The sequence below is a fragment of the Bufo bufo genome, chromosome 4, assembly GCF_905171765.1.
Source record: "Bufo bufo chromosome 4, aBufBuf1.1, whole genome shotgun sequence".
Lineage (NCBI taxonomy): Eukaryota > Metazoa > Chordata > Amphibia > Anura > Bufonidae > Bufo > Bufo bufo.
In genome coordinates this window covers 70,118,873-70,142,769 of record NC_053392.1, presented here as the reverse complement: position 1 = coordinate 70,142,769, position 23,897 = coordinate 70,118,873, and the positions used below count along the sequence as shown (strand labels likewise).

General features: G+C 43.9%; 1 protein-coding gene across 2 annotated transcripts in view; it reads right to left on the bottom strand.

The window, feature by feature from the left end:
* Window positions 1–361: 361 nt before the first annotated feature.
* Window positions 362–23,897, bottom strand: part of KCNS3 (potassium voltage-gated channel modifier subfamily S member 3) — a 179,683-nt gene continuing 156,147 nt past the window's right edge. For both annotated transcript variants that reach the window (XM_040430973.1, XM_040430974.1), the window contains one exon: window positions 362–2,680. In XM_040430973.1, coding sequence (XP_040286907.1) covers window positions 1,183–2,637 — 1,455 coding nt within the window. In that variant the 5' untranslated portion in view covers window positions 2,638–2,680 and the 3' untranslated portion in view covers window positions 362–1,182. The remainder of the gene's footprint in view (window positions 2,681–23,897) is intronic.

Sequence of the window (23,897 nt, the reverse complement as noted above, 5' to 3'; positions counted from 1 at the left end):
GTGAAAACTTTTGCAATATGTGCAAGTCTGATCTATTGTTTTTTCAGCCAAATTCTGTATAAAATGGAGGCTCTGAATGGTTCTTTAGAAGTCTATGGTTGTTGTGTTACAACTCGTACATCTGTGAGGCTGTAGGGCTAACTCAGATGAATGTAATGATGCCTTTCACTTAGCAATCCATTGCTTCATTCTGGAGTACTTTCTATACATATGCAAATGAGCAGTTCCGTGCACCAAGGCCAAGCTTCTCTGTGCACCCTTGCTCCTCCATCCCTCCTTGATTGATAGGTTCAGGTGTGATGACTATGCAGGAAGGAGAAGGAGGGGCTGGCAGAGGAAACAGGTGGAGAAAAGGTGCAGAGAGTGGCTTGGGCCCACCCTCGGTGCACTAAACTGCTTATTTGCAAATGTATTAAAGGTACTTTTTCGCCAGAAGAAAGCAACGGATCGCTAAATGAAAATTTACATTAAATTCAGCTGAACTAACCTTACAAGCCATGGTGTCAGATTTAACAGTGATTTTCCTGGTAACAGACTCCCTTTAAAATTGTCTCAAAAACAAAAATTGGAATAAAAAAATCAGAACACCCTGTAAATGCTGCTGTATATCAATTAACCCACAGATTCTACGTACAGTAACCGTCAATCCAGAATTGTGGATAGAAAACAATTACTTATACAAAGTTCTCCATGGTAGCATTTCCTTAATCGTTAGAAGACCAGATAAACTCTGATGTAATGATTCTTCTAATTGCAGGTAGGTGGCTATTTTTGAAATTCTAATTAGCATCTGCAGCATTAGTCTGCATGCTTCCCTTAAAACAAAAGAAGCTGAACCACTCTATCCAACTGACTATTAGGCTCCAATACATTGTAAAATAAATACATTTTTCATGTGCGTCCAATAAAATATCTTTGATTTTGTTTTCATAAAAATTTATGTAAAAAAATAAAACATTAAAGAAGCAAACTATAAACTCCTCAAACATAAAATAAAGCCATATTACATATAATTTAGTAGCAGTATATGTTCTAAAATATGGCTACAAGTCATACCCTGAGAATTAAGTGCTATGAAGAACCAAAGAAAAACTTATAAAGCTTCTAAGTTCTGGAAACGGAGGTAGCAAGAGTTAATATACAGTAAGTGACAAATCATGGCAAGCACAGAAAATAAGACTCCTAATTGTAAGAATCTTCCATTTCTTGTATACTGGAAGCATCTGTTGAGTCATTGCTTGCAATAATACCAACAGAAGAAAGGCTTGAAATGAAGGAATTCATCCTTCTTGCATATATATCTCTAATGTTGAAATACGGGAGATCGTTAAATTTCTCTTTTGGCTCATCTTCGTTACATCCATCCACATCGATTGCTTTTTGCTTTTGATAGTATTTAGAAAATTTGTTAAAAATGATTGTTATAGGGAGAGCAACCACTAGTATTCCACAAATAATGCAAACACTGCCGACAAGCTTCCCATATAAAGTAACCGGGTGAGTGTCACCATAGCCCACAGTGGTCATACTAATTGTCGCCCACCACCAGCAGGTAGGAATGTTCTTTAGAGAAGAGAATTCATCGTCTTTTTCTAGATAATAAGTAAGAACTGAAAATATTGAAATCCCAACAGACAAAAATAATAGTAAAAGCCCAACTTCATGGTAACTATGTCTTAAAGTAGCTCCTAAGGATCTCAACCCAACAGAATGTCTTGCAAGCTTTAGAATCCGAAAAATCCTCATAAGTCGTAGTATTTGAACAACTTTTCCCATGTTCTCAATACCTTCATTCTCCTCGTCCTTGGTGTCTACAACCAAAGTGGCATAAAATGGTATAATGGAGGCAAAATCTATAATGTTCATGGGGTTCTTCCAAAATTTTTTTTGAGAAGGAGCTACAGCAAGTCGTACAACAAGTTCAGTGGTAAAAAACACAATGCATATTATCTCCACCACTTCGAGGACAGGATCTTCTTGTTCTCGATCATTGTCATCAGTCTTGTGGAACTCAGGCATGCTGTGGATGCACATAGCTACAATGGAGGTTAAGACTACGCTTAATGAGGAGATGGCAAATAGCTTGGCAGTAAGAGAGAATGCAGGGTTTTCAAGTCGGATCCATATTTTTCTCCGAACGTTCCCAAATTTTTGAGAATCAAACAACTCCAGTTCTTTTTCAAAAACAGATGACTGGTCAGAAGAGGAGCTTACGCTCATGACATCACTTTTATCATCCCAGTTTTTTTCTGAGATAACTTCTTTTTTATCCTGATATTTGTTACTACAACATGAATCGATGAAAAGTTCATTAATCCCCCAATATTCTATCTCTTGGCAAAAGGAGAACACACACAACTCCTCCATGACATGAAGTTTTCCAGTGTAGTAAAAGTTTAAAATATATCTAAATAGGGAAGGATTCCGATCAAAGTAATATTCCTTGTCTGCTACATTGTAGTCATCGCAAAGTTCAAGTATGGCTTCTTCTGAACTGCAGTTGAGTAGTTTTCCAAGTCTGGTGTGAGGAAATCTTTGGAGGGTCCTCTGAGCCACGCATTGCTTGAAGCCCCCAACGTTTAGCTTCACCACTTCATCATCACCTTTAGTTCTATGAAAGAATTCTCCATAAACCATCTTGACAGCTTGAGGCTTGGAAGCTAAAAGGTTTACATTTCACCTATGAGAAGAAAAAAAAAATGTAAGTGTTTTTTCTCTATAAAAACACAAATAGGTTTAGCATAAAATTCTCTTTGGCAAGGCAACTAACAATACAGCACGGTAAGTAGATAGATGCTTACACAATCTGGTTCAGATATTAGACCCAGGTTTTATCCACATATGGTACAATACTGAGTAAGTTTTGTCCATAATTCAAACATGCATTGATAACCTTATTTTTTATTGGATCCATTTTAACTGAAATTTTTGCGATATACTAACCTTGTATTTTTTTAAACTGTAGATCACAATTTTGTACCCAGATAAATGCCACTGAAGAATACTTGGGAATATTGGTGGACAGTACACATAAAAGGCTTGTTTCATGTCAGCCAATAGTGGCATATTGCTAGGATATGCCACCGATGTCAGAGAGCATAGGACCTGAACCTACCTCCAGAATGGGACCCCCAAAGTGAGCAGAAAGCAGCTGCACATGCACACCCGCCCTTCATTCATTTCTGAGGGACTGCCGAAAATAGTCCAGCGCTGGATCCCTGGCATCCCATAGAAGTGAATAGAATTGTTGGCGCACTTGCGCAGTGTGCTGTCCATTTATTTCTATAGGACTTCCGAAAATAGACAAGCATGCTTTTGTTTACTTTCAGGGGCCCGTTCTGAAGATAGGTGTGGGTCCTAGAGGTTGGACCAGCACCTATCTGACATTGGTGGCTTATTCTAGCATATACTGTACCACCAATGCCTCTAATGAGACAACCCCTTTAACTTTAGCAACCAGTGCCAGAGAGCTTCTGCCAAGGCAAATAAAGGCATGGGATGCACCAAAAGAGGCATAAATACTCATAACAAGAACAAAGTTTTACCTCTGTACAAATCATTTACGTGGTGCACAATTTTATTATTTTAGCTACTTATATATCAGTGACATATTCCGTAGCGCTTTACAGACATTGTTATAAATAGTTGTCTCCAGTAGAGCTCACAATCTAAGTTCCCTATCAGTATGTCTTTGGAGTGTGGGAGGAAACCAGAGAACCCAGAAGAAACCCACACAAACACAGGGAGAACATACAAACTGCATTCCTTTATCCATGATAAGAGGATATCCTCTACATCGAGAGGAAAGAAGGTTCCTTCTACAGTGAATTTGACCCTTTTTTGCAGTGACAAATCTAGAGTTAAACTAATTAACATGGCAAACCACAGCTGATTTCCACAACAATGATTCAAGAGAAGCAAGAGCTGCACAAAAATGCAAAAAGTCCCAAACTTGAATCCAAATGGGACTTGTGCCAAAATTTTTTACTTTTTTACGTCCAAAACCTGTCACACCCCCTCCTGCTAAACCTTGCACTTTTAAAAAGTGACAAGACAAGCACAAAACAGAGCCATAAAAAGGAGCACATTTTTGTGCAAAAGTAAAAATGTAAAACAAGCATAACACCGTTGATAAATTATCCCCGAAGTTCTCCAGAAATAAGCTCTGTGGTGTTTGAAAAATCTGGTGTCTAGAAATACTACTGCACTTTTTTATGACCCTCGCTGGAATGGGTTTACAACATTTTAGAAAAGTGGCTGGGATAAATCTGGAAAAAAAACTCATTAATCTACCTAACCATGCTAAGTTTCCCATCCACTTTTCAAAACTAGTACAGTACTTGCTCCAAAATGTGCGACTTTTCTACGCCTGAATTTTGATACAGCCCCTTCCCTAGCATTCTTATTTCATGGGAAATATAAGGATTCACTAAAACAGACATATCAGGAGAGGTGACAGATCCTCATTTACTACGGGCTTCTACAATATAGTCCAAATATACAGCACATTACAGAAGTCTTATTTCTATATTATGTTTTCTAAACAATAATATCACATCAAATTACAGAACCCCGGAGCAGGGGGTATATACAAATGGTTTGTTATTTAATGTTATGTAATGTATTGTAATGTATCGCACCAAGCATAGCCGTGTATGGAAGGCACAACCAGGGTTAATACTCCTGGTTCAGCCATTTGCAGGAGGTTAGGTAAGGATCCAGGATCCTGTCACTACCAGAGCTTTGGGACGTTCTCACAGCTCTGTTTCTCCACCCCTGTGATGATGTCACTACTAGAGCTGGGAGGAGTTCTCACTACTCTGTTTACTTCTGGTTTCTTTCACCACAGCTGTCCTTCATGTGTTTGATTTCCTTCTCTTTATATCACCCCTCCTCCTATGATAGGATGTGGATTATAGTTCTCACTTCAGTTGTGGCTCTTGCTTTGGTTTCTTCACTTGTAGCTATCAGTCCACTGGACCTGTGTTCTGCTGCAGCTAGCACTCCGGATTTTGCCAGCCTGTCCTTGGATCCGTCTTCTCTGCGGCTACAACACCTTCAGCTAAGTCTGCAGACATTGTTGTATTCCTGTTTGTTTTCTGACTGGATCTGAGGTGGCCACGGTTCCCTCCATATACTGAGTAGGGCACTGGTGGCCGTGCCCCTTCCACTATTGTAGGGGTTACAGTGGTCATTAGTCTTAGGCACGTGGGCATGCCTCGTTCCGCCTTTTGGATCCGGGCATGTGCTTTAGCAGAATAGGGAAAGCGTTGAGGGTCGGACAGGGGTCACCCTTTATCCTCCCTAGTTCTGGGTCCAGTCAGTTGCTCTGTACTGTGAATTACTATCGTTGCTCACATACACCCGTGACAGATCCACTCCCAGCTCACTTAGTCAGTCTACAGTCATGGCCAAAAGTTTTGAGAATGACACAAATATTAGTTTTCACAAAGTTTGCTGCTAAACTGCTTTTAGATCTTTGTTTCAGTTGTTTCTGTGATGTAGTGAAATATAATTACACGCACTTCATACGTTTCAAAGGCTTTTATCAACAATTACATGACATTTATGCAAAGAGTCAGTATTTGCAGTGTTGGCCCTTCTTTTTCAGGACCTCTGCAATTCGACTGGGCATGCTCTCAATCAACTTCTGGGCCAATTCCTGACTGATAGCAACCCATTCTTTCATAATCACTTCTTGGAGTTTGTCAGAATTGGTGGGTTTTTGTTTGTCCACCCGCCTCTTGAGGATTGACCACAAGTTCTCAATGGGATTAAGATCTGGGGAGTTTCCAGGCCATGGACCCAAAATGTCAACGTTTTGGTCCCCGAGCCACTTAGTTATCACTTTATCACAACAATCGGAAAGAGGCTTCATCGGAGAATATGACTTTGCCCCAGTCCTCAGCAGTCCATTCACCATAATTTCTGCAGAAGATCAATCTGTCCCTGATGTTTTGTTTCGAGAGAAGTGGCTTCTTTGCTGCCCTTCTTGACACCAGGCCATCTTCCAAAAGTCTTCGCCTCACTGTGCGTGCAGATGTGCTCACACCTGCCTGCTGCCATTCCTGAGCAAGCTCTGCACTGGTGGCACTGCGATCCCGCAGCTGAATCCTCTTTAGGAGACGATCCTGGCGCTTGCTGGACTTTCTTGGATGCCCTGAAGCCTTCTTAACAAGAATTGAACCTCTTTCCTGAAGTTCTTGATGATCCTATAAATTGTTGATTGAGGTGCAATCTTAGTAGCCACAATATCCTTGCCTGTGAAGCCATTTTTATGCAACGCAATGATGGCTGCACTCGTTTCTTTGCAGGTCACCATGGTTAACAATGGAAGAACTATGATTTCAAGCAACACCCTCCTTTTAACATGTCAAGTCTGCCATTTTAACCCAATCAGCCTGACATAATGATCTCCAGCCTTGTGCTCGTCAACATTCTCACCTGAGTTAACAAGACAATTACTGAAATGATCTCAGCAGGTCCTTTAATGACAGCAATGAAATGCAGTGGAAAGTTTTTTTTTTTGGGATTAAGTTAATTTTCATGGCAAAGAAGGACTATGCAATTCATCTGATCACTCTTCATAACATTCTGGAGTATATGCAAATTGCTATTATAAAAAACTTAAGCAGCAACTTTTCCAATTTCCAATATTTATGTAATTCTCAAAACTTTTGGCCACGACTGTAGACTGGAGTTCAGCAAGGAAGAAAGCAGTGACCAACGCTCCTTCTTTTAAGGCCCAGAAAGTTCCAGAGGATAACAGATCTCTGTTTAAATTATGGTCAAGCATAGGAGTCAGCAAGATAATCTGCTACTACAGCCATTCAGACTTTGCTGCAGTGGGGGACACCTTTAAAACCCCTTCACACTTGGACATATGCTGGACTTACCTTTTAAAACCATCATTGCCAAGGAACTGTTGCCTTCAAAAGATTCTACTGAAAGAGGCTTTAGCAAGATAAAGAGGAAATAGGGCCACAAAATCCATCCTTGCCTAAATCCATACATCGCAATCTGGGAGAGAATTGCTATAGTTTGATGTACTACAACACCCATTATACTACAGTAAAGAGAGACATTTATTCTTCTACCTCTGGCCTGGTTTCCTGACTCCTGCACCATATACCGGCTGTTGCACTCTACAAGCCCTGCCTTGCACCTATCCAAACATCTAACATCATGGGCACCCCATCTACCATCAGACAGGAGCCCCAGAAGCAGGGTGTGCCCCGAGGGAAGAAAAGGTGCCCCCCCCCCCTTTCACTGCACAGCCCTAGGGAGAAACACGGTGAAGACACCCACCGTGACTAACTGTGACAACCAGAGCCACTACCACTCCCATCCACCGCTCTGGCTTCTCATGGGCTTACCGCAAAGGGGAATGCTGTCACTTTAAGTATTGTATAAATGAATACAGGTTTATTTTTCATGATGTGGGATCTAATGCCATAAAATAACCTCTACCTTCTTGTGTAATTACTATAAAAATCCTCCATGCTTCACGGATTTCCAATTTTTCCTTGATTGACATTTACTTATACTTTCCCCAAAGCTCTTTTATAGAGCGCTGCGTCTCTTCAATGCTTTCATTATTTTTTAAAGGGTATTTTCACAAAGCGTAGACCTTTCCTTAAACTGTTTCTATGCTTTCTAACCTTTTACACAATGCTGCAGCACGGTGGATTTGCGGCAGTTAACCTTGCTTTCACCTACCTATTGATAATACTTATGAGAGTAAAGAATTAGAACATGTCACTCCTTCCCTCCATACTTACCATCTTCTGCAGCCATTTTCTGACCAGATTCTTTTATTGTCTGCTTCATGCCCTTATCGTTACTTTCTATAGAACGGTGACGGCATACACCTCTGAATAGCTTATGATAAATTACGTTTACCTAATAGATCCCCATCCGCTTTAAAGGGAACGTATCGTCTGAAAATGGCGCCATATTTTAATGAAGTTTCTACTTTTAAAAAAAATTGTATACAGAAAAATTGCAGTACTTACACTGACTACTAACGCACACAGTAAAAAAGAACTGGATTTTCCAGTTTTCAGCAACTCTGTGTAGATTAGTAAAGAATAAGCAGAGTCATCTCTTTATCTTTAGAGGACAGTGGGATTCAATGACAGATGGCAAATATATTGTACTGCTAGAAGCCCAGATATGGCAGGATAGTACCGCTAATCACTATACGCATAGATGGCATTCCTCATATAGCCAGGTGGAAATTTGACATTTCTGGGGCCCACAGCAAAGCTATGTCTGGGGGCTGCCATTGCACCTCTAAGCTCTGCCTCTTTTGCTCTGCCCCATCACACCTTTAAGTTCTGCCCCCATTGGCTAGCTTAGCAATGCAGCCTGGGCACTTCCATGGGCGTCCGCAGGAGGGGGCAAGGGGGGGCAAGTGCCCCCCCCTGGAAAGATTCCCCCCCCCCCCCCGAGCTGCTCAGAAGTGGGAGGGTGGCGGCGGGGCACAGGGAGATGAACGCTTCCATTGTGGAAGCGTTCATCTCCATAGTCATCTGTATCGCCGTCCTCAGGACAGCGATACAGATGACTGTGCTGAGGCAGCAGAGGGAGAGGCGTGTCCCTTTCACTTCCTCTGATAGGCTGCAGGCACTAGGCCGGCAGCCTATCAGAGGCCCGCTGCAGGCGGCGCGATGATGTCATCACGCCGCCTAAGCCATACAGTGCGGGACACAGGCCGGAAGAGGCCTGCATCGCTGCCAAGGAGGTAAGTATAAGTGTTTATTTATTTTTTGTGTACAATACTGGTGGCTACTGGCACATAATGTGGGTCTCTGGATACTGGCACATAATGGGGGTCTCTGGCTACTGGCACATAATGGGGGTCTCTGGCTACTGGCACATAATGGGGTTCTCTGGCTACTGGCACATAATGGGGTTCTCTGGCTACTGGCACATAATGGGGGTCTCTGGCTACTGGCACATAATGGGGGTCTCTGGCTACTGGCACATAATGGGGGTCTCTGGCTACTGGCACATAATGGGGTTCTCTGGCTACTGGCACATAATGGGGTTCTCTGGCTACTGGCACATAATGGGGGTCTCTGGCTACTGGCACATAATGGGGGGCTCTGGCAACTGGCACATAATGGGGGGCTCTGGCAACTGGCACTTAATGGGGGCTGTTATTACTGGCACATGATGGGGGGCTGTTATTACTGGCACATGATGGGGGGGCTGTTATTACTGGCACATGATGGGGGGCTGATATTACTGGCACATGATGGGGGGCTGATATTACTGGCACATGATGGGGGGCTGTTATTACTGGCACATGATGGGGGGGCTGTTATTACTGGCACATGATGGGGGGCTGTTATTACTGGCACATTATTTGGGGCACTATAGGGGCATCTACTGAGGCCACAAAGAAGGGGTGTTTTATATGGGGGGCTCTGTACAGTAGAATTGTATACTGGGACACATTATGGTGGGTACTATGAGGAAGGGGGGAGAGAAGTACTATGGGGTCATCTATGGGGGCACTAAAAAGAGGTATTTTATACTTGCAAATTATGGGGGACACTGAGGGCATCTACTGGGGCATTTTATACTGGTACATTATGGGGGGCACTAGGAGGAAGGGGGGAGAGGAGCACTATGGAGGCATTTACTGGGGGCACTATATAGGGGTATTTTATACTGGCACATTATGGGGGCACTATGGGGACATTAGCTCAACTGGGGGCATGACAAGGGGGTATTTTTATGGTATATTTATGGTGGGCTTTATTACTCCCACATGGTATGACCCCCTAGTAGCAGCACCAGCCTGTCCCTGCTCTGCTATTCCTCTGCCCCTTCTCCAAATCCTTATTATGAAATCTTTCTCATTAGGATAAAACACAACATCAGCTCCGCCGAGCCCCCCAGCCAAGTGTTGAAGTGGTGTCCGAGATCCTCAAGGGCCAAGCCAAGTAACTGTAAGTTTTCATGTGAAATATGTTTGCTTATGTTACACATATAGCATACACTGTGCCACACAATATACAGTATACCGCTACACTGTGTAGTCTGTTCTATAAGCACCATTGTTTTGTGGCGGCGGACAGAAAATAATCTGGAAGTGCCTCCCCCCCCCGAGACCAGGCTCTGGATCCGCCACTGCACAGCTCATGCGTTATTATACTTTGTGATAATGAATATGCCCCTCCCCTTCATTACATTCTCAGAAACAAGCAGAGCATGGATGTCAATAAAATTTTGCCCCCCCCTGGAAAAATTTCTGCGGAAGCCCATGGGCACTTCTGCTACTGCTGGGAAGGGCCCCCTTACCCTTTGGGCCCTTGTGCAACTGAACTGGCTGCACAGGCGGTATATGTGCCCATTTGTTCTAACTGCTTTTGGCCAGGAGTGGTCCCCTGATCTTTGGGGTCCCAAAACATTTGCTTGTATGCAGCTGCCCTGCTACTCTCTGGTCTCTGGGCAAGCAACTGTACTCCATCTCTCCTTGGGACTAATCCATGGATACTTTTCTGACTATTGACTTCACTGCGTGCTCCATAAAATGCACACACACATTATTAAACTAAAGTTGCATACATACTTTACATACATACATTCATTCAAATTGCTTCTGGCCTCTTAAAGGGTTTGTCTCACTACAGTAAATGGCATTTATTACGTAGAGAAAGTTAATACATGGCACTTACTAATGTATTGTGATTGTCCCTATTGCTTCCTTTGCTGGCTGGATTCCTTTTTCCTTTATATTATACACTGTTCGTTTCCATGGTTACAATCACCCTGCAGTCCATCAGCGGTGGCCGTGCTTGCACATCAAAGGAAAAAGCTCTGGCCTCTCTGGTGGACGGGATCATGGGAGCTCACATAGGCTACCTCCTTTTCCTATAGTGTGCAAGCATGACCACTGCTGCTGGATTGCAGGGTGGTCATAACCACGGAAACGAGCAATGTATAATATAATGGAAAAATGAATCCAGCCAGCAAAGGAGGCAATATAGACAATCACAATACATTAGTAAGTGGCTAGTATTAACTTTCTCTTACATGATAAATGCCATCTGCTAAAGTGAGAAAACCCCTTTAACTCTTCACTCCTTTTTTGCCATCCCAACTTTTTTTGGGCTCCCCCCTTTCCTTCACCATCATTCCTTTCCACATCTCTACTTTCTCCCAAATCTTCCTTGTCTTTTCTGTCCATTACTCTTCTTTTGCTTCATATTTCTAGTAAGAAGATGTCAAGAGACATCATGGATGGGAAGGGCATGAGTGGGCCTTTGGCTCGAATCCCAGGTAGAGAATGTAACATGCTGAGAGCCCCATAACATTCTCAACAGATAAATCTTTTTCTAACCTTCCTCCAGCTAAAGTGCAGGTAACATGAACACCACTGGACTATTTAGTGATGTAGGCTATAGATTGGGAAATTCATGATTAGGTGGAATTCTGCTTTAAATAGTATTTTACAAGTGATGATCGAGCATGCTCGGCCAAACACCAGTTCGGCTCGAGCATCTCGATGCTCGGCACATGCCGGTATTTGGCCAAATACCACATGTGCTCGAGCGCAATGCTCGAGACTCCGCCCAGCAAGTTTCTTGGCTGCTATGCAGCCAATAAACATGCAGGTAAGTACTACCCTCACTGTTGGCTGCTGCTGGCATTATAGTGATTGGCTGGCCGGAACTCGTCATCAGGTGCTATATATAGCAGTGCTGCGGAAGGGACAGATAGTGTAGGGAGTGATTTAAAAATATTTTTTAACATTAAAACTGTTCAGAGACCCAAAAGTCCTTTAAAGGACTATTGTGTGTGGCAGCAGTAATCTATATTTTTAGAGCAACCTGTGCTAAATTGCTAAAACTTTACAGACCCAAAAGTCCTTCTAAGGACAATTGTGTGTGGCAGCAATTTCAATTTTTAGCACATCCTTCACTAAATAGCGTTCAATAGTTAGGCTGCTGCAGGAAGTGACAATAGCTGCGCCACATCTCCTGTGTAAAGTATGCGCATCCAAAAAACATCTGTGACATCCAGTGTACTTTTTCCATAGATGGTGTCCGCTGCGGACAGTGACATTAGCTGCGCCACATCTCCTGTGAAAAGTGTGCGCATCCCAAAAAAATCTGTGACATCCAGTGTACTTTTTCCATAGACGGTGTCCGCTTCTGACAGTGACATAACCAGGACCACATCTGCAGTGTAACGTGTGCGCTTCAAAATTTTTATCTGTGACATACAGTGTACTTTTTTGCGTAGACACTGTGGCCTTCTCGCCAAGCACGCTTGAAGAGGGACAGATCTTGTGCCCTGATTCCCAAACTATTGAGCATCCACAATCACAAGAAGATGACGGTGGGGAACGGCAATTACTGTTTAATGAGGTGAATGATGATGAGACACAGTTGCCAATAACTCAACAGCAATTACTGTCTCAAAAGGTTGATGAAGAGGATGAGACACAGTTGTCAATCACTGAGGTAGTAGTTAGGTCAACAAGTCAAGATGATGAGCAGAGTGAGAAAGTGGAAGAGGAGGTGGTGGACAATGAAGTCACTGACCCAACCTGGGAAGGCGGAAAGCCGAGCGAGGACAGCAGTACAGAGGGGGAGAGATCTGCTGCACCGCAACAGGCTGGAAGAGGCAGTGGGGTGGCAAAAGGGAGAAGGCGTGCCACCACATCAAACAGGCCCGCAACTGTTCCACAGAGCACCCCCTTGCGGAAATCTCCCTTACCAAGGCCTAGGTGTTCCGCAGTATGGCACTTTTTTTTTTTTAAGTGCAGACGACAAAAGAATAGTAGTTTGCAACCTGTGCAGTACCAAAATGAGCTGGGGCGTGAACACTAGCAACCTCACCACCACCAGCATGATCTGCCACATCGCATCCAAGCACCGCAATAAGTGGGACGAACGCCTGGGTCCACAATCTGTGTCTGTGGGTCACAACACTGCCTCCTCTTCCCCTGTGTTACGTGCTGGCCAATCCCCTGTCGAAGGTGCAGGCCCGGATGCCTCCCGCCCTGCACCTGGACCTTCGCAAGTACCATCAGCGACCACATCCACTTCCGTATCCCAGCGCAGCGTACAAATGTCCTTACCCCAGGCATTTGAACGCAAGCGCAAATACCCAGCCACCCACCCACCCACAGGCCATAGCACTAAATGTGCAGCTTTCCAAATTACTGGCCCTGGAAATGTTGCCATTTAGGCTTGTGGACACTGAGGCCTTCCGCGGCCTGATGTCAGTGGGCGTCCTGCGTTACGCAGTCCCCAGCTGCCACTATTTTTCAAGGTGTGCTGTGCCCGCCTTACACCAATATGTGTCCCGTAACATCACACGTGCCTTGACCAACGCAGTTACTGGGAAGGTCCACTTAACCACGGAAACATGGACAAGTGCATTCGGCCAGGGACGCTACATTTCCCTGAGGGCACACTGGGTGAATGTTGTGGAGGCCGGGGGAGTGAGTCGTACCCTGGGATGGCACAGTTGCTACCGACGCCAAGGATTGCAGGCCCTAATTCCATCAGGGTTTCGGCCACCACCTACGTTAGTGGCTCCAACCCCCCCTTCTCCTCCTCCGCCTCCGCCTCCTCCTCCACTTCCACCTCCGAATTATCTGCATGCAGCACTAGTCAGTCATCAGTCGGTAGCTGGAAGCAGTGTAGCACTGCAGTGGGGAAGTGGCAAAAGGCCATGGTGAAGCTGATATGCTTAGGGAACAAACAGCACACTGCCACAAAGCTGTGGCAGGGGATAAGAGACCAGACTGAGCTGTGGCTCTCGCCACTCAACCTAGAGCCAGGCATGGTTGTGTGTGATAATTGCCATAACTTGGTGGCGGCTTTGGAGCTCGGAGAGCTCAGACACATCCCATGCCTAGCCCACGTCTTAAACTTAGTGGTTTTCTCAAAACCTACCCCAATTTGCCTGTGCTACTGGTAAATGTGCGCCGCATGTGTGCACATTCCCAAAAGTCATCGACAGCTTCAGCCGGTCTGTCAACGCAGCATTTGAAATTGCCAGCTCACCTGCTGTTGTGCGACGTGAACACATGCTGGAACTCTACATTCCACATGTTGGCCAGGCTTTGTGAGCAGCAGAGGGCAGTAGTGGAATACCACCTGCAACATGGTCGTAGCCTTTCCAGTCAGCTTCCGCTATTCACAAACAAGGAGTGGGCATGGATGTCTGACCTCTGTGAGATTTTAAGAAACTTTGAGGAATCAACACAGATGGTGAGTGGCAATAACTCTATTATCAGCGTAACCATCCCACTTCTTTGTCTACTCAAACGCTTGCATAATGGATACGTCCGGTTTACTTAAAGCATTAAAGGACATCTGTCAGCAGATTTGCACCTATGACACTGGCTGACCTGTTACATGTGCGCTTGGCAGCTGAAGGCATCTGTGTTGGTTCCATGTTCATATGTGCCCGAATTGCTGAGAAAAATGATGTTTTGATATATGCAAATGAGCCTCTAGGAGCCAGGCATAATTATGTTTTTACTGCCTGGCCCTGTCAATTAAAGTGCAGAGGGTGCAGCAGTTACAGAGAATGTATAGCCTCTATGTGTAACAGCAATGCCCCCTTTGCTCTTAGAGGCTCTTTAAGACATAACATATGACATTTAAGACATAAGAAAAACAATATAAATGTGTAATTGTAGTGACCTGAAAATAAGGGTAATGTCATTTTTACTGCCCAGTGAACACTGCAAATTCAATACCCGTAAAACAAAGGCAGAATTGAGGGTTTTTTCCATTTCCACCCCATTAATATATTTTTTTCAGCTTCCCTATGCATTGTATGTAATATTCAATGTTGCAATACTGTATATTAATGGTGCTATGTGAATTGAAAAGTAAAAAAATTATAGCTCTTGGAAGGAAGAAAAACAAAACAAAACTGAAAACTGGTTACGTACTTACAAGGTAAGGCTACTTTCACACTTGCGGCAGTGTGATCCGGCGGGCAGTTCCGTCGTCAGAACTGCCCGCCGGATCCGCCGATCTGCCGCTGACTGAAAGCATTTGTGAGACGGATCCGGGTGCGGATCCGTCTCACAAATGCATTGCAAGGACGGATCCGTCTCTCCGCTTGTCATGCGGACCGACGGATCCGTCTTGTACATTTTTTCACATTTTTACCGATCTGCGCATGCCGGAACGACGGATCCGGCATTCCGGTATTCTGAATGCCGGATCCGGCTCTAATTCATTCCTATGGGAAAAAATGCCGGATCCGGCGTTCAGGCAAGTCTTCAGTTTTTTTCGCCGGAGAGAAAACCGTAGCATGCTGCGGTTTTATCTTTTGCCTGATCAGTCAAAACGACTGAACTGAAGACATACTGATGCAAACTGAACGGATTACTCTCCATTCAGAATGCATGGGGATAAAACTGATCAGTTCTTTTCTGGTATAGAGCCCCTGTGACGGAACTCTATGCCGGAAAAGAACAACGCAAATGTGAAAGTAGCCTAAGGGCTCTTTCACACTTGCGTTGTCCGGATCCGGCGTGTACTCCACTTGCCGGAATTACACTCCGGATCCGGAAAAACGCAAGTGTACTGAAAGCATTTGAAGACGGAACCGTCTTCAAAATGCGTTCAGTGTTACTATGGCACCCAGGACGCTATTAAAGTCCTGGTTGCCATAGTAGGAGCGGGGGAGCGGTATACTTACAGTCCGTGCGGCTCCCGGGGCGCTCCAGAATGACGTCAGAGCGCCCCATGCGCATGGATGACGTGTCCATGCGATCACATGATCCATGCGCTTGGGGAGCCCTGACGTCACTCTGGAGCGCCCCGGGAGGCGCACGGACGGTAAGTATGCTGCTCCCCGCTACACTTTACCATGGCTGCCAGGACTTTAGCGTCCCGGCAGTCATGGTATCCATTCAGAAAAAGCTAAATGTCGGGTCCGGCAATGCGCCGAAACGACGTTTAGCTTAAGGCCGGATCCGGATCAATACCTTTCAATGGGCATTAATTCCGGATCCGGCATTGCGGCAAGTGTTCCGGATTTTTGGCCGGAGCAAAAAGAGCAGCATGCTGCGGTATTTTCTCCGGCCAAAAAACGTTCCGGACATCCTGATGCATCCTGAACGGATTTCTCTCCATTCAGAATGCATGGGGATAATCCTGATCAGGATTCTTCCGGCATAGAGCCCCGATGACGGAACTCTATGCCGGAAGAAAAGAACGCAGGTGTGAAAGAGCCCTAAGCTAGACAACGTAAAGGTACGGCAGATTTATCTAGCATCAGCTATTGTGATAAATTTTACAGTGCACTTAGGTGATATTAGTAAATATTTCCCAATGTCTACACAATAAATAATAGCACCGGGGTACACATACAAAGGCAGTAGGGTTGTTAAAAATGGGGTCCGCTCACTAGTGTTGCGGACACCAAAGCTGCCAGGTTTCTGCTGTTTCGAACAGCAGACACCGGGGGCTAATGTCTGTGATTGGTGATAATGCCAATTGCAGACATTTAACTCCTTAGTTGCTGTGATCAATTGTGATCATTGAATCTGAGGCATCTTTCCCAGGGAGCAATGCATTCCTGGGGCCTAAACGGTTCCCCTGTGCAGTGATCGGGAAGGTTGTTCATTGTCTGTGATAGCCTGGGTCTCCCTGAAGAAACCCATGCTATTGCATTTGTAGTTCCTATGGAGACCTATAGGTGGCAGGGCTCCATGAGAACATAGCAAACTCGCTAATTTTGGAGAAGAATCTAAAAATTTATTTTTATAGTCATCTAGGATGACATAAAAAGAGGAAAGGTTTTAAAAAATTGAAAAAAAATTGAAAAAATTAAAATCCCCTCCCTATCCCCAAAATTTCAATAAATAAACATTAAAAAAATAAACACCACAGGTAGTGCTGCATCCCAAGTCACCAAAACACATTTTTAGCCCGTATGATGAATGACGTAACAGAAAAAAATGGTTCATTCACAATTTTTTTATTTATTCACCTCCGCAAAAAATGAAATACAATGTTATCAAAAAGTCGTACACACTACAAAATGGTATCAATAAAAGTTATGGGGGTCAGAATATGGTGAAGAAAAGAAAAAAAAATCCAAAGCTTTTATTTATTTATTTTTCAGTAATAAAACTGAAGTACAACTATATAAATGTGGTATCGTTGTAATCGTACTGACCCAGAGGTAAAGGTAACAGGTCAGTTTTACTGCATAAGTAATGACATATAAATAGGGATGAGCAACCTTGTGTTTTACAAGTTCGAGTTCAAGGTTCAGGTTTTATTACAGTTCCGAAATGAATTCCGTTACCACGGGCCATAACAGAATTCTATGATGGAATGCCTTTAAGAGGCATTCCATCATAATACAGTGAACAAAAATATAAACACAACACTTTCGGTTTTTCTCCCATTTTGCATGAGCTGAACTTAAAGATCTTAAAAAATTTCTACATACACAAAAGACCCATTACTCTCAAATATTGATCACAAATCTGTCTAAATCTGTGTTACTGAGCACTTCTCCTTTGTCGAGATCATCCATCCCACCTCACAGGTGTGGCATATCAAGGTGCTGATTAGACAGCATGAATATTGCACAGATGTGCCTTAGACTGCCCACAATAAAAGGCCACTCTGAAATGTGCAGTTTGATCACACAGCACAAGGCCACAGATGTTGCAACGTTTGAGAGAGCGTGCAATAGCAATGCTGACTGCAGGAATGTCTACCAGAACTGTTGCCCGTGCAATGAATGTTAATTTCTCTACCATAAGCCGTCTCCAAAGGTGTTTCAGAGAATTTGGCAGTACATCCAACCATCCTCACAACCGCAGACCACATGAAACCACACCAGCCCAGGACCTCCACATCCAGCATGTTCACCTCCATGATTGTCTGAGACCAGCCACCCGGACAGCTGCAGCAACAATTGGTTGCATAACCAAAAATTTCTGCACAAACTGTCAGAAACCGTTCAGGGAAGCTCATCGGCATACTCGTCGTCCCTCATTGGGGTCTGGACCTGACTGCAGTTCGTCGTCGCAACCTGCTTGAGTGGGCAAAATGCTCACATTCGATGGCGTCTGCATGTTGGAGAGGTGTTCTGTTCACGGATGAGTCCCGGTTTTCACTGTTCAGAGCAGATGGCAGACAGTGTGTGTGGCGTCATGTGGGTGAGCGGTTTGCTGACGTCAACATTGTGGATCGAGTGGCCATGGTGGCGGTGGGGTTATGGTCTGGGGCAGGCGTATGTTATGGACAATGAACACAGGTGCATTTTATTGATGGCATTTTGAATGCACAGAGATACCGTGAGGAAATCCTGAGGCCCATTGTTGTGCCATTCATCCATGACCATCACCCCATGTTGCAGCATGATAATGCACGGCCCCATATTGCAAGGATCTGTACACAATTCCTGGAAGCTGAAAACATCCCAGTTCTTGCATGGCCAGCATACTCACCGGACATGTCACCCATTGAGCATGTTTGGGATGCTCTGGATCGGCGTATACGACAGCATGTTCCAGTTCCTGCCAATATCCTGCAACTTCGCACAGCTATTGAAGAGGAGTGGACCAACATTCCACAGGCCACAATCAACAACCTGATCAACTCTATGCGACGGAGATGTGTTGTACTGTGTGAGGCAAATGATTGCCACACCAGATACTGACTGGTTTTCTGCCCCCCCCCCCCCCCCAGTAAGGCAAAACTGTGCACATTTCAGAGTGGCCTTTTATTGTGGGCAGTCTAAGGCACACCTGTGTAATATTCATTCTGTCTAATCAGCACCTTGATATGCCACACCTGTGAGGTGGGATGGATTATCTCGGCAAAGGAGAAGTGCTCACTAACACAGATTTAGACAGATTTGTGAACAATATTTGAGAGTAATGGGTCTTTTGTGTATGTAGAAAATGTTTCAGATCTTTGAGTTCAGCTCATGCAAAATGGGAGCAAAACCGAAAGTGTTGCGTTTATATTTTTGTTCAGTGTAGAAGTCTATGGGCCGCATAACGGATCCGCCTGGTTCCTGTTATGCAGGAGTCCTCTTCAAGGCATTCCGTCATAGAATTCCATTATGGCCCATGGAAACGGAATCCATATCGGAATTGAAATAAAACACAAGTTCGCTCATCCATATATATAAATGAAACCCATAAAACTGTGTCAGAATTGCATTGTTTTTCTATTTTTACCCCATTTGAATTTTTTTTCCAGCTTCCCACTACATTGTATGCTGTATTAAATGGTGCCATTAGAAAGTACAACTGCTCCAGCAAAAAACAAGCTCTCATACGGCTATGTGACCAGAAAAATTAAGACAAAGAGTAAAAAACGGAAACGCAAAAAAAAACGAAAATCAGAAAGGGTTAACATTAAAGGCAGAAAGGGTTAACATTAAATTTCTTGGTCGTCTCAAGCTTTAGGTTGCCAGGCCACTGGTAAAGCCTCCTTAAGCAGGAGCAGATGATGCAAATTTTGCAACCTAAGGCGATCCCTAACTACATATAAACTTCATTTTCTTTCCGCTCACTTACCCTTCCTTTCCCGCTCTCTATTATTTTCTCATTCACTGCCGAATGAAAGCTATGAAATTGATGTCTGGCATGTTTACTCTACATAAAACCATTCTATATGCAAAGCATTCTTTTATTTTACTTGCCGATTAGATTCTCTCTTGTCTTTTACATTTTTATAAACAGTGGAAAATGCAAACATAAATGAAAAGGAGGAAGAAATAATGTATTCTGCAGCGGATACGTGATTGTCTCAGACTGACGAGGCCAAAACTGGATTGGAAGTGTCTACAGAGGAGACAATTCTGCTAATACATGGCTGGCGTAAAGGACCCGAAACAGCTTAAAAATGTGGTTTCTGCTTATTATCCATACAAGGTGGAATTCTCTAATTTCAAGGTCTTAAAGGGAATCTGTCCCCAAACTAGAGTAAGCTGTGTATAGTGTAAGTGGTGCCGAGTCCGGTTATGTCCTGGTAATTTCCATCTTCATACTCACTTGTATTCCGTTGTGCTCCCACAAGCCAGCAGTAAAATGCAGTGAGAGGACTCCCGTGCTAATGCACATAATAGAGAGGACTTAAAGGGAACCGGTCATCAACTTTATGCTGACCATACTGAGGGCAGTATAAAGTAGTGACAGAAATGCTGATTTCAGCGGTGTGTCAAACATCAGCTAAAAGTAACTGGTTGACGGGAACCAGCATCATAATCATTGCAGCCCAGGCCTTGAAAAGATTCAAACCTACCTGGAAGAGTCATGGTTATCCATAATCTCCTGCTCTCCCCGTCCATCTGCTGATGATTGGCAGTTCTCTCCTAGAGAGAAAGGGAGAAAACTAGGTAGAAGACCGTCAATCATCAGCATGTGGGCAGGGAGAGCAAGAATTCATGAATAGAGTTGAGCGAACCCGAACTATAAAGTTCCGGTTCATACCGAACTTTAGGGTTTTCGCCACCCGGACCCGAACCTGAACATTTACGTAAAAGTTTGGGTTCGGGTTCGGTGTTCGGCGATTTTTATGGCGCTTTTTGAAAGGCTGCAAAGCAGCCAATCAACAAGCGTCATACTACTTGCCCCAAAAGGTCATCACAGCCATGCCTACTATTGGCATGGCTGAGATTGGCCAACTGCAGCATGTGACCCAGCCTCTATTTAAGCTGGGTCACATGTGACCCAGCCTCTATTTAAGCTGGGTCAGGGAGAAATCTTATCAATAACTGTTTTTTGTACTCAGCAATGTACAGCAAATGTGTTTTGTGGGTGCAGTGCACAATTTTTTTAAGCCTGCCCTGAGCCAACTACTGCTGAAAACGAACTTTTTTTTTCTTCAGTTAGTCAATATCAATACATGATCGGCAGCCATTTTATGCAACGATAGTGCACCAGCACAGGCTATCTGCATGTCTGCAAGTCCAGAAATATAGCTTTTTGCTTACTGGGGTTAAAAAAATACATCTGTTAAATATAGTGCACATCTGCGATTACACGTGCATAAGTGACTGTCACATTTAGGCCAGAAATACGGCTTTTTGGTTACTGGGGTGAAAAAACCCTCTAATATACTGCACATCTAGGATTAGACAAGCATAAGTGACTGTCAAAATTAGGCCAGAAATACGGCTTTGGCATACTGTGGTGAAAAAAGCCTCTAATATATTGCACATCTGGGATAAGACGTGCATAAGTGACTGTCACATTTAGGCCAGAAATACGGCTTTTTGCTTATTGGGGTGAAAAAAAAACTGTAATATACTGCACTTCTGGGATTAGACAAGCATAAGTGACTGTCACATTTAGGCCAGAAATACGGCTTTTTGGTTACTGGGGTGAAAAAACCCTCTAATATACTGCACATCTAGGATTAGACAAGCATAAGTGACTGTCACATTTAGGCCAGAAATACGTCTTTTTCCTTACTGGGGTGAAAAAACCTTCTAATATACTGCACATCTGGGATTTCACATGCATAAGTGACTGTCACATTTAGGCCAGAAATACAGCTTTGGCATACTGGGGTGAAAAAATCCTCTAATATACTGCACATCTGGAATTAGACAAGCATAAGTGACTGTCACATTTAGGCCAGAAATATGTCTTTTTCGGTTACTGGGGTGAAAAAACCCTCTAATATACTGCACATCTGCGATAAGACGTGCATAAGTGACTGTCACATTTAGACCAGAAATACATCTTTTTGCTTACTGGGGTGAAAAAACCCTCTAATATACTGCACATCTGGGATAAGACATGTGTAACATCCCAGAGTTATGTTACTAAACTCTTTTACCCCGCTACAACCTGTTAAGTGTATCTGCATTGTCATCCTGTGTAATTTAACATCACATTCTCACAAATGTGCATTTTCTAAGCCTGTTACATGTATTTGCTGTAATTTCCATGTACACCAGCAGGTGGCAGCAATGTGTCAGCAGGACTTTAGTAACAGTTTAGCATATCTAGACTGGAATAGTACATTCCAGTTTAGCTCCCCCCTCTTTGAGCAGAGTGGGCTCGCCCATGTCCTGCCTCATGGGGAGGAGAAGGAAGTTAGAGTTAGTGTGCCAGCCACCCCGGCTAGGGGAAGGCTGTGCTGGTAGGAGCTCCCAGTTATAGGGATCCCAGACCAGGATCGAGTCTCGGCTGAGACCAAAGATCTTCATCCCCAGTCTGAGCCTTCAGCCTCAACTGGTGACAAGCAAGCAGCCATCTCCGGAACTCCAGGACGAGCCATTCCCTGTGAGCTAACTTTGAGTAACATCCAGAGACCAGGAGAGGCCAAATTCCTCCTCAGCTAGTCAGTCCCATACACAGCAGAAGATAGACAGAGCAGAAGACAGATTCCTGCCATATTCTCCAGGCACATGATAGGAGCAGAAGAGATATTGATCCCTGCCATACATTGCCAATACCTGCTGGGACCCAAGACTATTGCTGTAACTCAAATGGATTAATGCTGCCTCCATTAAAGACAAGTTGAATTATATTCCAAGTCTAGATCTAATTCATTGCTACCAAAACTCTCAATTACTCCTACTAGCAACACACTCATTTATTGCAAGTGAGCCAGGATCCAGGAGTCCAGCCGTACCAAGGTAGGAGACACCGTTGACACTATTGCCACTATCACACAGAGACATTACCCCACTCTGGCATTCCTAACCTGGTACGTGAGTTGCAACACCTTAAAGGGCCCTGAGACTGTACCCTGCGCAAGCTGCAATTGGCGTCACAAACAAAAACTATAGACTTATATACCCATATCCGGACCCACTGCATAATTTGGCGTCCGTGTAACCGTACCACGGTCCTGCTCATTGCACATGCATAAGTGACTGTCACATTTAGGCCAGAAATTGGGCTTTTTGCTTACTGGGGTGAAAAACCCCTCTATCATACTGCACATCTAGGATTAGACAAGCATAAGTGACTGTCACATTTATGCCAGAAATACGGCTTTTTGGTTACTGGGGTGAAAAAACCCTCTAATATACTGCACATCTAGGATTAGACAAGCATAAGTGACTGTCACAATTTGGCCAGAAATACGGCTTTGGCATACTTTGGTGAAAAAACCCTCTAATATACTGCACATCTGGGATTAGACAAGCATAAGTGACTGTCACATTTAGGCCAGAAATTGGGCTTTTTGCTTACTGGGGTGAAAAACCCCTCTATCATACTGCACATCTAGGATTAGACAAGCATAAGTGACTGTCATATTTAGGCCAAAAATACGGCTTTTTGGTTACTGGGGTGAAAAACCCTCTAATATACTGCACATCTGGGATAAGACGTGCATAAGCGAGTGTCTCATTTAGGCCAGAAATACGTCTTTTTGATTAGTGGGGTGAAAAAACCCTCTAATATACTGCACATCTGGGATTACTCGTGCATAAGTGACTGTCACATTTAGGCCAGAAATACGGCTTTTTGGTTACTGGGGTGAAAAAAACCCTCTAATATACTGCACATCTAGGATTAGACAAGCATAAGTGACTGTCACAATTAGGCCAGAAATACGGCTTTGGCATACTTTGGTGAAAAAACCCTCTAATATATTGCACATCTGGGATTACACGTGCATAAGTGAGTGTCACATTTAGGCCAGAAATACGGTTTTTGGTTACTGGGGTGAAAAAACCCTCTAATATACTGCACATCTGGGATAAGACATGCATAAGTGAGTGTCACATTTAGGCCACAAATACCGCTGTCATATAGAGTTAAAAAAAAATAAATTTGTGCAATACCCTACATCAGGGTTTTTATTGGCGGTTAATTATTTTTAACAGACTTAACCACTTTTTACTTTGCTTTGTAAACGCTAACTATGAGGCAAACATCTTATAAGGGACGCTGTCATGGTGGT